Raw genomic sequence first — 17,574 nt, 5'->3', positions numbered from 1 at the left:
AATCTTGCCATAAAAAGTTCAGCCATATAAAATGTGATAGCTATAAAAACAGCCTCACTGAAAACAAGCCACTGAAAAGGTCACGTTAATAAGACATGATCAGAGATAACTTGGTCTTTTCTTCTAGGGTTCACAAACCCATTTATGGAAGGTCTGAACTGGGGAGGGGGAACAAGTCAGCCTTAACTGTGTTTCATTTTCTTGGGCCATTAAAATAGCTAACCATTTCCCATCATGGCTATTTTTCCATAGATAGCACCACCTTCCTAAGGCTGAACTATCCTTCTTTGAAGATACCTTCTTATTTAAAAGCTGTGAAACATTTTGCCTCAGATATGCTTTTCTGAAGGAAATAGGGTTGGTTCTGTATTTAACACCTCTTCTCTCTCTTTTCCTAATAGGGTTTTTATAGACCCAATTATTGTACATAATGATATTGAAGTCAGGAGGCATGAAAAGAAAGATAGCTCTTGTTTCACACTATATTCAGGTTTGAAACGAATTTGTATTGATTATGCACCACTGAATAGGAAAACTCAGAGGGATATTTGTATTTATAATTCATATTGTCTTTTTCTGGTTTTTTTTCTTTTATAATCCTTGCCCATGGAGTTTGTGCACAGAGACAGTTTGTCCTTCACCTTCACAAACACCATGAACCAAAAATAAACATTCCCTGGTTGCCCTAAAATTGTTGTTTCTGGCACTGTCTATCCCAGGTTGTGGATTGGTTGTGGAGTAGTGGATTATAGTTTTTTTCCCATCAATGCAGCTAAACAAATGCAGCAATGCCAGTGCAAACCCTCAGTGTAGTTGTGTGACAGCAGTGTGAGATCTGGCTGTCACCAAAAATTACTGGAGTAATTTATACTAGCACAATCCACAGACCCTGTTTAGCACTGGTGCAGCATGTCTACATTATGGGTTAACACTGATGTAGCTACAGCGATGCAAATTACCTTAGACCAGAGAACCCATAAGTCACACATAGGGCCTGATCCTGAAATTCCAGTTCATAGCTAAATTCCCCATTGCTTTCAAAGAGAGCAGAATTAGGCTACTTGTCATTCATGTCATATAAATTAGTGGCAGCCTAAATTCAGTCAGAAAGTTCCTTTATTTCCCACAAAGAAGCAAAGCTTCTAAGAAATACCCTGTGCCTGATGGACTTGCATGACATCCAGCAATGGCTGGATGAAGCTAAATTACTTTATACTTTCAGGTACCTTTGAAATATGAGATCTTTGAAATGTGGCTTTCATGAGACCTCTGTTCAGCAGACACAAGATTACATCTCTAATAGTGGCACATGTACTTCTATCGTGAAAATCAGACAAAGCAGGCAAATGACATCAATTACATTAGATAAACACTGTAAGCAGTCATAATAGAACAACCACAAGCAATTTTAGAAATGAAGAGCACTAAAAGGGAAAGGGGTAAGTCAGAGGCTGCACATGGGGGAAAATGCAAACCTGCAGATCATTTTCCTCCTTGTTATCTCTCAGAATGACTTAGCTCCTCAGGCTCCAAAATACATTATCTATATTTGAAAAAATATTATAATCAAATACAGTGCTCCCAAGTTGAAAGGTTTGCAGCATAAGCAAATTATATTTTTGGAAAAGGAAAAACGAAAAAATATAGATTTATAGCAATATTTTTTACTTTATTCTGTAAAATAAAAAAATCTGCTTTTGCATTGTAAGAGCCCTTCAGCTAATTTTACTCATCCTTCTTTTTCAGACTTCACAAGCAAGTGAAGGCTTTATCCCTTATATTGCAATCTTATTTTTGCTACAATAATTGAACAGGAAAAAAGAGAGCAGTTATCAAATGTATTTATTTATTCATTTTTCCTCTCACTCTTCGGTATCTCGTTTCATTTCTTTCTCCTTTCTGGTCATTATGCACAGTAGAGTTAACCTGGAGAGTCTGCATCATCAAGAGCTTTTCAGAACTATAATGCATCACTAATAATGACACTGCCTATGTCTGCGGGTCATAAGGGTCTGAAGAACTAGCCATCCGATACTCCACGCTACATTTGAAGAGATAATATTGTTCCTGTTGAAGGTTATTCTGCTGCCAAACTTTGGGGGATGGGGGGGGGGGAGATGGGATGTGGCAGCTTCACTATGACAAACATCTTTTTAAAACAAACCACAACCAGTAAACATCTGAGATAATTGCAAGGTATCTATTATATCAAGATCTAAGGAATAAGGAATGATTGCCCAGGCACAAGAGCGTCACAAGGCAATATTGTCTTTAGAAATGTTTAGGAACCCATGATTGCTATGATTGCATTTTGAACAGCGAAGGTTAGGTTTATTTTTAATTTCCTGCTGCCTGCATTTTAATATCTGGCCCCCATTTGACCTCTTCACATCAAGCATGTTATTTGCTGTCCATCTCCATCATATTGACCACAGAGGTTAAAGGGAATCACCTTCATCATTTCTGACATATTTGAAAATGAGGTATTTCACGGCAAAAGCAATAGGTACAATCTGGAGGTCAAACCCAGGAGACCTGTGTTCCAGTCAGCTAGTATATCAACAACACTGTACGATCTCCTTAGCCAACCAAACAACTTTTTCATAAACTATCAAATCTAAAAAAAGTTAAAAAATCAGGAATTCTTTTTCTGGAGATTTGCAGAAATCAATTATATTCAGATCCATATTCTTGATATTGGTGTAATAAACTTGTAGCTAACAATAGAAATCATAACTACACCCAGCTTTAACTACCACAATTAGATGTATATATGATGAATTATGCTTAAGAGGAAAAAAACCCATTTCATATTCTCTGTGTCGATGATGAAATCCTTCCTGTTAACTTGCAAGGTGTAGGTGTTTTAAAAACATGTTATTGTAATTCACACCAAAGGTTATTATAACAATGCACTGTAGAATGGCTGCATTTATAGTAAAAAAAAAAATCCTCTAAAAAGGTTCCTTATTGTTTCCCCTACAACTGTGTCAGTTTTTTGCTTAAAATGAAAGCTGAAAATTTGTGGAGAAACTTGTGAAAAGGTGAATGTTGTTTCCTTTAGCACCTCTATGCTGAAGATTTTTCTACAACTGAATCATCTATTGTCTATAATAACTACAACATGCCTAAGCACTATTACAGTTCTTACCAATTAAGGAATTTATTTACGTAAATTTAGGCCATGATCCAGCACACCATTTAATATTCATAAAGTTAAATGTGTTCTTAAATGCCGTTCTGAAGAGAGCTGGACATAGGTCCCGGCTTAAGTGCCTTCATGAATCCCGGCATAAATACACACTCAGCTTTAAGCTTATGAGAAATGCTATGGAGGTCAATGGCTAAAATGTTCAAAAGTGACAAGGGATTTTGGTTCCTCCACATTGGGCTGCTTGAGATGCTTTAAAGGGGCCTGATTTTCAGAGGGTGAATTTTTTGGCAATCAGATTCCCGTGAGGTGTCTCAAATTGGGCACTGAAAAATGGACAGACCCCAAATCGCTAGCCACTTTTGAGAATCATGGCCAATATGCTCATAGATAAACATGTGTTTCAGTATCCTTCGGGGCTCTAGCACCTGCACAATCACGAAAAATATATGTGTATTATAATCTTATAGGGCCTGATCTAACAGGAAGCTTACCTGTTGCTGCTTGCACAGAGAAGGTCTGTGCATCTTACTGACTAAAACCAAAAAGGCAGCCCTTGTTCCAAGATAATGGCATTATGTTGGTATAGCCATTGAAGATGGTCCCTTGCTCAGAGGCAGGAGCACACTGTGCTACCATAGATAGCATGGGCATCTGGCTCATGGGAATGATGTCGTCGATGGACTTTTGCCATAAGGTTTCAGAGGAATTCTTCCTTTCGGACTGATGTTCAGTCCAGCAGAGATGGCATTTTAAAGGAGCCAAGTGGCTTGAAGACGTTTTTCTGTCTATCAGGTTATTTCAGCTCTTGAATCAAAATATGACTATCTATGCACAAACTTGCTCTGGTTTAAAGACATCTTTAGTTAAACCAGTACAAGTTTGTGTGTAATCAAGGCCCAAATGGATGTGGAAGATTCTATTTGGATCTGATGCAATTCCTGTACTTTCCACTGACTACAACAGTAGCTGGATTGGATTGAGCAGTTTGATACGGCTCACGGATATTGGGGTTGGAAGAGATATAATGGGTCAGCCAGACCATCATCATACATCATTGCTAGATAGATTTCTTTTTTCCTAAAGCACCTCCCTCTAGCCATTTAGTGAAAGCACTAGCACAACATAAAACCTCCTGTTCAGAACAAGTCACTAAGCCCATTTGGTACCTCTTTGATTGGGGCAGGTGGCATATTTTTTCCTACCAGTAAATGGTGTATAATACATACCAATGTACAGAAATTGTTGTCATTGGCAATGTCATTATAGGATATTGGAACCAGGAGAGGACTAGTGTGTGATGCCCACTAACAAGATGAAATTTGCTATTTCTCTTTGAGGAAGCACAGTTTATGTTGTTTATAATACCAGCTTTAAAGCCAATACAACTGTAAAGAAGGCCTGGGTACTGCTGCAGAAATAAGAAAATGGGATTTCAACTTCTGGCTTGTACATACTTACTATGTTACTCAAAAATAACTAAGCAGCATATTTAGGAAACATTCCACAAGAGATTTCTGCAGCAGCTCATTGTGTTCATAATATGTTATTGTGTACACTCTCATACAGCACTGCAGAACTGTAGCCTCATTAGGACTAGTATTTAAAGGCTTTTCTACGCTTTTTGGACTGTGCTAGTTTATGTTATACCTGCCAGTTAAGGAGCTAAGAACAATGCAGCACACACAATATGCTGTCCACTTGTTACTCAGCAATGTGAAATAAAGAGTAATATTCCTTCAATAAATATTCCTGTCCATGCCACCTCGTGTTCAAACCAGGGCAGATTTGCAACAATACAGAGAATCATCCATTTCCTCTAGCCACCAGTTATAATAGGGCAACTCTTCCCTGTTTCTGTCTGGAAGAGTTAGCCATCTGCTACGTGATTCCAAAAGGCAAAGAGGTGTTCATTTGGTTTGGAAAGCTTTCCTCTCTGTTTTATATGCCTCAAAATATGTTACAACACGAAGGCTGGATGATGTGCAGTAATCCCTGCTAGGTGTTAAATGCAAAGAGCGGGTTAAGGCTATTCAGTTCTAACCACACACATTCCCCTCAGCGTCATTGACATTTTAATTACTTCACTTCTCCTTCAATACATAGTGGCTGCTGACATTCTTACATTTAAACCGTCATTAGTACAGTATAAGTCAGCATCACCAATCAGAAGCCAGAGTAGCTCTTGGAAAACCATGTAACCCACACTTCAGTTGCATTTATTTCACTCAAATCTAGTGAATAACCCCCATTCAATTGGACTTGGATTGCTTTCTTCTTCAGGTAATATTAACAAAGAGAAAAGGAGACGGCAGTGTTTCAAACAAAGGCCCTGATCCTGAAGACCTTACTCAGGCAAAACTCCCACTGAAATCACGGAGAGTGCAAGACAGCAGGGGAAAACAGAGTCAGCCAATGAAGTTTTTCCTTTAGGGATAATGCATATAAGAAGAAAGCAAATTAAGTTAATATAAGCAGAAAAGACAAAGAAACTCCCCAGTCCTATGACCCTAGCACTGCCTTCCCATAGGAGTTTTCTCCCGTCTCTACACACCCAATATATAGCCCTTCCCAGAGCACCTGAGCAAGACGTGGAAAGCTGAGCTGAGGTTAACCCTTTGTTCACTGGGGACCAGGTCATGCCCCTGCACAAGGGAAGTTTGCATTGAACTGAAAGACTGGTTTCAACATTTGCATATTTGCTAATCACCTGGCTCCCAGAGTTACCCACACTCTACAGTTCTTTCAATTCACTTTATCATTCAGCTCTATATGAAGGAGAGAGGCTGCTTACTTAAATTGTCTTCATCTTCCATACTGGTCGCACCAGGACTTAAATACTTGAAGGGCGCGATGAAGGTTGACAATAGGCTTACTTTTTCTGAAACAAAAGAGAAAAAAAAGGATGTATACTTATCAAATCAGTGTTTCACCAAAGCCCAAAACATTCAGATTTTATCATACTCTTTTCCTCAGAGGAGGCAGTTTGGCAAGTCTATTTTGTTTCCATTTTTCAAATGATTGTTCAGACTTCCACCACATTTCCATCAGGCTACACGACTTTTTAATATATTCCTTTCTGATGGCCATTGAAAATTATTCAGACTGCTCCTCTCCTGTTTTTTGTGTGCCCTATCCCTCATACAGCGTCTGTTGGCGTGCTCCCTGCTTGGCGAAGTAGGATGCACCACTCCACACACAGAGTCCTCCAATATAGCATTCCCTGCCTGGCAAGGGGCAAAACCAAGGGCCAGATCCACAGCCCAGTGCTGTTTTGTGAGCAGAGTCAGTGAGGATTTTCAAGCTTGCTCATTCTCTCAGAGCATTTGTCAGCAGTGTAACTGTCCAAACAGGACTGGCTGAGGCAGCATTCGCCTCATGTGTAGATATAACGCTGTTGGAGAGTATTGCAAAACAGTGTTCATTGTGACTTTCACCGTTCTGGGCTGATTAAAGGAGACTGGAATATGGAAGTTGTGAGGTAGGACTGCTATTATTTCTCACCGGGGAAAGAAAAAACAGTTAACGGGAGTCAACTGCAGGAATAGGATTATAGGAATTGCCATAATCGGATCAGACTATTAGTTCATCTAGTCTGGTTTCCTGTTTCTGACAGTGGCTAATAGCAGCTGCTTCAGAGCACGTAGGTGCAAGTGCCTGCCAAAGGAAGTTATGACCCACCTATATGGAAAATTTCTTACTTAGAGGGCCCTGAAGCATGGGGGTTTATATTTCTTCCTAAAATCATGTTTTTATTTTTTTAATCCTTTCTGTCATGATTCTGGATGTTCTTGTTATCCAAACATCCAATCCGTTTCTGAGTCCTGCTAATCCCCATTGTCTCATTTATACTGGCTGCTATCACAGGAAACCCCGTCATATAATCCCATTAATAAATTTATCAAGCTCCATCTTAAAACTATGACTAAGGGCAGATTTCGTACAATCAAAGTTGCTAATGCTGAGAATCTGTCTCTATATTTGTATATTGGGAAAGAACTTTTACTAATGGAGACATGTTAAACACATTGCAGATGTGTACAGTATTTAGTCAAATATATATTAAAGGTCATTATTCACTAAAGCACATACAATATTATAAACAGTGCTGCTATACACCATGTTGTACTGTTTTAATTATGTTGTGTACCATATTATTTTGAAATTCACCAAAAACCAAATAATGAATTACTTTTTCTAAGCGGCCCGGGAAATAGTTTTGAATGTGAACTCTTTTAGGAGGAAAACATTTCCTAAACTTTTATTTTTCTTAGTACAAGTTTCCTTGAAACATATGGCTAATCATTTTAGATATGATTCCCTATTTAGCTACATTCCACAGTGTATTCTGACATACAAGTCTGTTTAAACTCATTCTGTTTCAATAGTGTATCCGTTGGCTTTTCAGCCTTGTTTTGCGTGGGTTTGCAAGCAAACAATCTTATCTCATATTAAAGGGTGTGATCAGATTCTGCCATAAACTGCTTATAGATGTTTGTAACCAGCAAAGCCTGGTAGCAGCACAACTCAACTCAGTTACGGGTACAAGACGACTGTTCTTTCTTGTGTAAGTGCAATAAGAGGAATCAAATGGTATCTCCACATAAGAATTTTTAGTCCATGAACCTTTTAGCCTGTGTTAATTTATAATGAAACATCCTTGTTGAATTGTAATTTCATTAAGGGATTGCAGTGATGTCATGAACTGAGAGAGTGAAGTTCACGTGCTTTAGCCAGGAAATTTCCCCAAATGAAATAATGTGCGCTGAGGTGTTACAATTACATGCTTTGTGATCTCAGGGAGAAATGTGATGCTTCTGTAACATGCTGGCTTACTGTGTGTGATCATGTCCCTCTTTCTGGTGCCTGGGCTTGGTGAAGCTAAAACTTGCTGCTCATTCACACCTAACTGAGGCAAGAGGCAAGGGCTTGTGCTTTCTGGGGCTGATCCAAAGCCCAATGACAACAAGGGAAGAGCTCTCACTGACTTCAGTGAACTTGGGATCAGGCCCCTGGTGCTGAATCCTCTGATTTGATCTCCAGCAATGATTGTGGTGCTGTATATATGAAGATATGGTTCATTATAAAACATATCCCTGCTGGGATTTAATTTTGGTGGACCTCAGGCATTCAGGGCCAGCTTGCCTAATAGAAGGGATGGCAAACACTAAATTAAAGTGCCCCCACCAAGAATAAAACCTGCTTCTTACTCACAGACTGCAACTTTGAAGGTCTGCTTCATTATTATTTGTCATGCAATAGCACTTAGTGGCCCCAGTCACAGAGCAGGACCCCATTGTCCTATACCCCATCCAATTGCACTGACTAATTAGTTAATTGCACATATATACGGGTTAAGTACAGTTTTCTAATGCAGTATTCTTACACAAGACAGCATTCGGTGACACCTCTTTTGCCCAAGTTTTTATTTGGCTGAGGGACCTGATTTGTAATATGACTTGAAATCCCACAAAGCCTATTTCATTTTATTTTAATGAACCCCTTAGCCACCCCTGGTTTCTAATATTTCCCCCATCCCCAAGATCTTCCTTGTTTCTTCACTTTGTATGGCTGAGAACAGAGACTTACTGCAGTGGTTTGTGACAGTGACACCATTCTTAGAACTGCAGATCAGAATGGAAGGATTAATTATATCACAGATACAACTTGGCCCCAATATACACACAAATATGGCTCAATCAATAAAGACGATAAAGATTAGAATGTAGGATTTAAACCCGTTGACTGAGGAAAAGAAGATTTACTATGTGTCTGGAAGAAGCAGGAGGGGAGGTTTCCTGAATGAATGATGTAAGAAGGGAAGGGTTGCTGTGTGCACCTGATGCAGACGAATTACTGAGTCTGTGGAGGAGAAGAAGATGGATGGCAGGATAATTACATGGAAGTGTTTACAGGGAAATAATCTGTTTGGAAATATATCTAAAGGTATGATCATGCACTTCCATCTCTTGTAAGTTATTGTCTATTACCATATATGTGCCGTGTAACACTAATTTAGGTTTATTGTCAATGGCTAAATTCAGTATTATTCTTGTTTACCATTTCTAAACAAGATTAGGGGAATTGTGCATTCACACTTTGAAGTCCTCATATATTTGAATGTCCATCACAATTAGTCTTATTTCTGGCAGTTTGAAGAAATCTCATGAATAAGAATAAAGGAGGCTGCTGGATATGAAAAAGTATCATGGTTCCCCAGAGAAATACCATTAAGGCTTCCTATCTTTTTCACACTTTCTTCTCTTTTACTCTTCCTTTCAAAGGGAGACTCAAGATCTGCAAGCCCAAAATTAGAGCTACAATTTTTACTTTAAGTTTGTCTGTAAAGTTGATGTAATTCTTTAGTTTTCAAAGGAAAAAAAACCCTGTAACATTCCTTTCCTCAAAGAACAAAAACAGAACTCAACACCAGCAACTGATCATTCATGAGGGTCCCTAAAATAAACTATTATTTACTTACATTAGGGTAACACCTAGAAAACTCTTACTTTGAACGGGGTGAAACCTTGTTGGAACATACCCAGGACCCCAAACTTTGACTGGCTGCTTGGGTCATAAAGGGGAAACACCCCAACTGAAATCGGGGTCCTATTACGCTAGGCACTGTATAGACATAGTAAGATACAGTCCCTGCCCCAAAGCGTTTACAATGTAAACAGACAAGAGAGAAGAAGGGTGGGAGGGGAAATGCAAGCACAAATAGGTAATATGACTTGCCCCTTGTCACACAGGAAGTCTGTGGCAGAGCCAGGAACAGAACAGCATCTGCCAAGACCCAAGCTGCTGCATCAGCCAGAAACCATCCTTCCACATGAAGCCAAATGTCTTAAGCACTTATCCAGTTCCTTAACCACACAACCACCTGTCCTCTCAGTTTAAATCCCATGTGTATGAAAGATAGAGGAAAAAACAAAAAACTAACAAAACAAACCACTATTTGGGGAAGGAAGCAGATTTCAATTTCCTCAGATTTCTTTTGAGAGAGAGATTTCCCAACAGCAGCAATTAATTAAAAAAAAAATCACAAAAACTGTTTTGATAGTAACCTTTTAAATAACAAAAACAAACCAAAAACGATGAGCCAACATATTTTTTGCTTGTTTGAAAAAGAAAAGCCTTTAGTCCAAACATTTCATCAGATCTTAATGTATCACAAAGGCTGCCAAACTTCTGCTAGATTCCTTTCCTTTGCAACGTGGCTTTTGCCCTGTGGTTTGTGGATCCACACTTCATAAATACAGGCTTAGTATCGAGCCAATAAGATGCCCCACTGCGGGAATTAGAGTTATATACAACTGCAAAAGCATGTTATTATTTAAAGGAACACTGTCAATCTGAATGGTTTCACAATTGGCTAATTTAAAATAATTCAATTTGTTGATAGCTCAGCTTTTAAACCATATGACCTGATTTGTTTTTAGTCGTATCTTTTAAAAATTGTATAAGGGTTTAGCTGTTTCCCTGAAGACCTTTATAAACAACTTGCTTTTGGTCCCAGGATTGAACACATCCGATATGCCGCAACCACGTCAGTCCTTATTGACCTCTCTTTTCTTTCGTGTGCATGCCTGTTTGCTATCTCTTCAGTTTCAGCTCTAGACCTACTCTGAGGAAGGTTAGATAACACAAAGGATAAGACACAGTTGGCTAGTCTGCACTAGATCAAAGGGTGCGGGAACAATTTTTGTAGTGGGGGTGCTGAGAGCCATTGAACCAAACTGTAAACCCTGTATATGATGGAAACCACTTCAAGCCAAGGGGTGCATCAGCACACCCAGCACCCCTAGTTCCAGCACCTATGACTTGAGCTTCCGTCTTTGCTAGCGCTAGTTGGAAGTTTTAGGGGAAAATCTTAGTGCACATACAGCCAAAGCTGTATAAGATGTATAATAGGTTGTGCTTTTGTGATTCAACCCACTTTTGGTCAGGTTCTGTTCAAACTAAATGCAACAATGTGTGGACATCAAGATCTTCCTTTTTTCTACATGATAGCATTGTACCATTTCAGCAAAAAGTTGGTTCCAGGGCAGCATTCATACGCTTAACACACCCCCACTTTTAGAGGGCATCAGACAATATGGCAGGTGTAATGCTGGTAGATCTGGTGCCAGCTCTTGCCAAGGCTGTAGGCGTCAGCTGAGCACTGACAAATTCATAGCTGGAAACCAGACCAGCTCACCTGTATATTAATATTGTTCAAGATATGTTTAGTGTTTAGACTCTATAAAATGCTTGTAAGTTGATGCATGCATTAATCTAATTTGTAATGTCTGTATTCCAGGCTATAAGGTAATATGAAAGTTTTGCTTTATAACTATCAAAATGCCTGCTCTAAACTTATCAACCTAGGCAGGAAAAGTGGTTCTCCCGCTCATCAAGAAGGACTATCAAGACTAAATGGGTCATTGTAACACTAAAACTGTTGATTGCCCCATCCACCCATGAAGAAGTTATGTACAGGAGCCCTTGTCTCATCGGTTTGCACTTTGGGGGAAGGCATATAAAGATGCTCACAAGAAGAAATGGTTACCTCTTTGCTGTTTGGACTCTCACAAGGGCTGGAGCTAAGAAACAAAAGAAGAGATACCCAGGGTTAACCTGGGTTAGCCCTAAAAGACATTCAGTAAACAGATTACTACATCTCTGTCACCTTTGGGCACCACCGACTGTAATTCATCTGTGCTTATACAGTAATCAATCCTTAATTAGTTTACCACAGGACTGGTTACCAGTGTTGTCTTTGGTGTGAGACCTAAGGAACAAACTGATCTGGGGTAAGTGAATGACAGGTCTTTGGGACTGGGGGTTACCTGAATAATTTGTGATTTTGGGTGTAAATGACCATTTATCACTTCATCCAGCTTGCCTGGGTGGCAAGATAGACTGCAGTGCTCAACAGTCTGTAAGTCTGTTACAGTGGTCCAGGAGTTCACATTTGTTACTGGGTTGGTAAAATCTAATTCTAGAACATACCACTAGCTTGGGGTGTCTGCCCTGCTTTTTTGACAGTCTGCCCTGAGGTTGGCTTTCATGGTCATGAACCACTCCAAGACAGTGATCTTCAGAATTACTGTGTCCCCCTCAGGCAGTAGAATGAAGGTAATGGGAGCTGCGGAGGGTTCAGCTTTTCTAAAAAAATCAGGCCTTTATGCACCTAAGCAGAGAGAGACCTGTTCTTGCCTTGAGGCAATAAGGACTGTAAACACACTGCAAATTCTATCCCAAATCTCCCTAAGTATTTGGGAGCTAATCGCCAAGTGGAAATTTGTGGTGTACTCTTTTGCTTGGCAGTTAATGACCACTATTAATAATTGTGTTTTAAAATGTGACTTTGAATACACAACAAGGATTGGACAGATGGCTACCAGTAGTTTGCCAGTTCAGCATGTTTTACAGAATTAGTTCCATTTTCATATTCTAATTGATTACCATAAGCCACTTTGAATGTTGGAGATTTATTAAATGGGATTCTTTTAAAAAACACAATTTGGACATTATAAACCATGCCTTAATGCATTCGATTCACACTGAGTGTGAGATTAGTGGGGATGGGTCAATTTGGATACAATAAAGTGAACTCAGCTGTAAAACCCCCTGAAGATAGCTGATACTTTTTGCTCTTAAATAGCATATGTAGCAAATCAAATATTCTCATTGCTACATTCATGTTAACTTAGATTTATTTCTGGGTTGAAAAAAACCCACACACCAGATGATTTTGCAGCTCTTTCCTCATGTGTTCAGTTGGTTGAGGCTTGGAGGGGCTAACAGTGATTGACCGAAAGAAATGAGTCCTTACACAAAAAGAAAAAAAAAGGAAGCTTTGCAAGAGAAATAGCAATCCCTTTAAATTTGCACTGCTTATGGCAGGAGGCTCGCGGCTTTCTAAATTGCAGCTTGCACAACCCCCACAATGCATCACCTATTGAAGTGGGTAGTTCACACTATTTTCCAGGTAGGGATTTACTCACCTGGCCTCGATCTCAACCTTTAAATGTGAATTCAGAAACCAACCATTGAGCCGTGAGTTGTTCTGTATGCACTGCCAGGCTGTGCCCCCAGATTGCTTCAGCGAAATCACTCGGATGCCATTGTCTCACAGACACGACATGTAGGAGCCCATCACATTGTACTCTTTCAAATCCATCTTTAGAACTCACCTTGCAGTGCCTGCAAATCACTGCCATCTAGTACTGGTTAGACTGTTACCACTGACATACAGTACATTCTTCTGTATACACCCACACCTCTCTTCACTTCTTGTCCTTCTGTCTGCTTGTCCTTGTCCTTCTGTCTGCTTATTCCCAAGTTGTACATTGTCTAAATCCTAGAGTTGGATATCTCTGAGACAGGGACTGGCTTCATGTCATTTGTTTGTACAGTTCCTAGCACAGTGCGTCCCTAAATCCCTGTTTTAAGTCCCTAAGTGCTATTGTCACACACATCATTAGTGACTGTAATAATATGACCACCAGGTTCACAGTGAAGCTCATACAGGCTGATAGAGACAAGTAGTATATGGGACAGCAAAGTAAACTAAGTGGGCAGAGAAAGATGATGGAATTTAACAGCAGCTAAGAAAGAAACAGATTAACTCTGAGGACTCATCTGGCACATGCACAGAGAATGGGACACAAAAACTTGGGGTCTGTGCAAAAATGTCATGGACTTTAGTGATCCCGATGAAATGAATGGCTGTCACATTCAGAACAAATACAAGGAAAAACTTCCCCTCAGAGAGCCAGATTCTGAGATGTCTCATACCACTGTGCAATGACAGAATATGCACACTGTACCTGGAACAGTAGGGGAGACTGGACACCACATGTGACAACAGTGAGAGCCACAACAGGCCAGTTTTGTATATGTTCCATGGCTGGGGCCTCATAAGGGATTGTGGGACAAAGCCAAAGCAAAATGAGGAGGGTTTGCCCAGATACGAGGTGCATATGCGATGCAACCAAATAACATTTGAGCTACAAGCTGAAATAACACATCCTTCAGCATACAAGGACTGTCTGTGTCTCTGCTGCTCCAATATACCAGACAGTGAAGATGGGAAACAAAAGAGGACCACCATCATTGGGCCAGTCATGATCTAACACCAACAGCAAAGGAGTAAGTACAAGGGGCAGGGCCATATTTAGGGGCAGGCACCACCTGGGGTGCCGGACTTGGGGAGGCGCCAGGCTCAGGGTGCTGTTTTGTTGTTAGCGACAAAAGGGAAAATACAATGTTTGAAATAAAATGTTTTAGGTATTCCGTACATGGATTCATTTTTCACTAATCTCCTAGAATGTTCTGGACCTTTGTAGAATCTCATGGAAACTTCCAGACTTTCTGAGAATTACATTTTCCTTGAGCCTCCTAGAATGTTATCAGCCATGCACTCACAGGTATACATGGGGCGGGGAGTCAGCAGTCAGTCAGTGAGATATAAGAATGAACTGAAGTGAAGTGAGAGCCCAGCTGCGATATTGTGAACCTTGTTTTATTGGGTAATTGTGAACTAATGGACTAAGGTTAACAGCCTAAGACTGTTACCTACTGCAACACTATTTAATACTGGTCCACCTAATGTTGGTGCACAGTTCAATTTCTTGATGTTAGTACTGTTCAATTATTCTTAAAATTAAGAAATTTCTATAAGCTTAGAGGACATTTTTTTTATTTGCTTATATATGTCATGAATAAATACAGATTTATGGATCCTAGTGTGCAAATTTATCATCTTATTGGACAGGGATAAATCATGCATGTAAATCATGCATCAAAATCATGAAATGGGCTACAAATGCAATAAAAATAAGGTTTAACAAAGACTTAATAAGGTTTCAAAAGTTTAATAAATAGAGGAGGGGGCATCAAAGACATTCCTTGGCTGGGGCGCCATTTAGTCTAGGGCAGACCTTGGCGGGGGGCAGAGGTACACAGCTGGATTTTACAGGGGCTAATACAGCCGCTGGACCCTGTGCCTCTGAAGCACATGCACACCTCTGAAATTGACATTTTCTGGCATTTATGTGCTGCAGTAGGAGCACATTAGTATAGGAGCAACTGTATAATTTCAGGAAATTCTGCCAGTGTTCAATTATAAACAGTTTTTGGTAAACAGAAGTGAAGGTTGGCCCATAGTATATAGATAACCTGTGGAATTCACTGCTGCAGGAAGCTTCTCAATCAGAATTGAGTCTGGATCCTCATAGCAGCTCCTTCATGTCATCGCCTGAGCCAGTACTTGGGGTATGACTGGGAAAAGAGGGCATGCACAGGACATCCATGATTCCCTGGTAATCCCTGACTGACATCATGATGCCTTGGGGATATTGGCAGCCGAGGCTTACCCTGCTCTAATTTGAGCTGATGAACCAGCCCAGTGAAAAATGGCCTCTGGAGTGGATGGGCACAAAGGGGGCTAGAAGGCAATTTCCCATCTCTGCCCTCAGATGGGCTGAAAGCTGCTTGGCAGAAGCTGAGAAGTTGGCCCTCAATGCATAAATTTGCTAGAGATCTGCTTCTAAAACATTAGTTTTTAAATATAGTGCATTTGCATTGATTTGTGAGAACTGTAAGGAAAACTTTTCTAGAAGGTGGCAAAGGAACACAGAGTATGTTTACACTGGATATGGAGAGGAAATTTCCAGCTCATGTAGATACACCCATGCCAGCTCTGATTGAGCCAGTGCACTAAAAAAAGCAGCGTAGCCATGGCGGTGTGAGCAGTGGAATGGGTTCGCCATTTCAAGTACGTACCGAGGGTTTCAGATCGGACTGTACTCAGGGTGGCTAGCCTGTCTTGTCACCCATCCAGCAGCAGCTACATTGTTATTTTTAGCATGCTAACTTGATCAGAGCTAAAGTGGATATGTTTATCCAAGCTGGAAATTACATCTCCAGGTCCAGTGTAGACAAACCCTCAGTGACATATCCTCTGCTGCCCCTTGCCTGGGACATTTTTCTCTGGAAAGAAACCAAGGATTTTCTGAATTAGGAACGTAATTTATAAGAGAGAAAATCCATCATCTGTGATGTGTTTCCCCCCCTCTGCTTCAGCAGGGATAGGAAATTAAGACATAAAACATCAGAACACATTTTGTCTCATCTGGTAATCAAAGGAAAGACAAACCTGTGGCATATTTTGATATTCAGCATTTCAGGGGAAGGTTTTTGGCTGCACTAGAAGGGTTCCCTTTCAAGTCAGAAGTTAGAGGAGCAAATGCCAAAGCTATGAAAGTTTCCTATGAAGTAGGGCTAGAAGCTGTTCAATATGGATCACAGTGCATAAAAGGGTCTATCCCTCTGCCTCCGCTGGAATTCCACTTTGGTCTGTTGCATAGAGTAGTTGGGTGTATGTAAAAATAACTGTTGCTTTTTTATTGACGTATTTGGTTCTTTGAGGCAGGGCCTATCCTTTTGTTCTGTGTTTGTTCAGGGCCTAGTACAGTGGGGTCCTGGTCCATATCTAGGTGCTACTACAATAGAGAGAAATAACAAGAGTTTGCTGTTTTACAGTACTGTAGGAGCATTAAATGTGTAAATTCAGATGGCTCAGGGAACTGGTAATGGAACAAAATTTTTACTTCTGGGCTTCCACTCCTGGCCATTAAGGGCCAGATTTTTCAATGTACCTGTATTTAGGCACCTAAGGAAGCAGATAAGCACCTAGTGGGATTTTAAAAAACACCTAGGTACCTAAAGCCCATGGGAGCTTTTGTGAATCCCACTAGGTGCCTATCTGCACCTTTGGAAACGTAAACACCTTTAATAATCTGGCCCTACATGGCCAGAAGTTGTTACCATCTGAACAAGCCATTGGGTAATCTATGGGAAAATCCAGCTCCTGGTAGACAAGAGCCAGCTCCTGCCCTGCACTCAGTCTGCTCTTTAGCTGGCTCAGCAGGGCATTGAGGATTCCTCTCCACTTAGAGAAATCCTCAGGAGGCAGAGACATGCCAAACCTACCTGCCACTGATGCCGGGAGTGTGGCTGGGAAAGAAGGGGTGCGGCTAGAGTGCTGCTGCACATCCAGGCGTCGGAACAGCCATGGAGACCAGATTAGCAGCAAGACAGTCTCAGGAGCGAAGAGCACAAAAGGCAACCTTTGCATCCCCTCGATTCTCTTGCACTGATTGCTGCTCATCTGCAATTGAGGATTTGGCCCCAGATGTCTGCATGACAGGAAACCACAACTGGCCCCATGGCCTCAGCTTCAGGTCATGGACCAGTGCTCATTCATTGTGTATTCAGGGTAACATCTTCTAATTAGGATTTAGTTACTCTGGAAGTGGAGATGCACAACAACTAAAACCTGCAAACAACCCGTAAGGATCTGGACAATGGAATGTACAAATATGACTCAAAGTGCGGAATAACTACAACTGGGATGTGATTTATTGATTAAA

At 40.5% G+C, this 17,574-nt stretch overlaps 1 protein-coding gene across 1 annotated transcript in view; it reads right to left on the bottom strand.

Annotated features, from left to right (window-relative positions):
• Positions 1-17,574, bottom strand: part of ADARB2 (adenosine deaminase RNA specific B2 (inactive)) — a 393,127-nt gene that overhangs the window by 140,038 nt on the left and 235,515 nt on the right. Inside the window, exon 2 of the mRNA XM_067542797.1 lies at positions 5,946-6,032. Coding sequence (XP_067398898.1) covers positions 5,946-6,032 — 87 coding nt within the window. The remainder of the gene's footprint in view (positions 1-5,945; positions 6,033-17,574) is intronic.

The sequence above is a fragment of the Emydura macquarii genome, unplaced genomic scaffold (genome assembly GCF_026122565.2).
Source record: "Emydura macquarii macquarii isolate MOO-44397 ecotype Brisbane River unplaced genomic scaffold, CSIRO-AGI_Emac_v2 contig_719, whole genome shotgun sequence".
NCBI classification, from domain to species: domain Eukaryota; kingdom Metazoa; phylum Chordata; order Testudines; family Chelidae; genus Emydura; species Emydura macquarii.
Note: the sequence above shows the minus strand (reverse complement) of the source record. Positions and strands in the feature narration are given on the sequence as shown.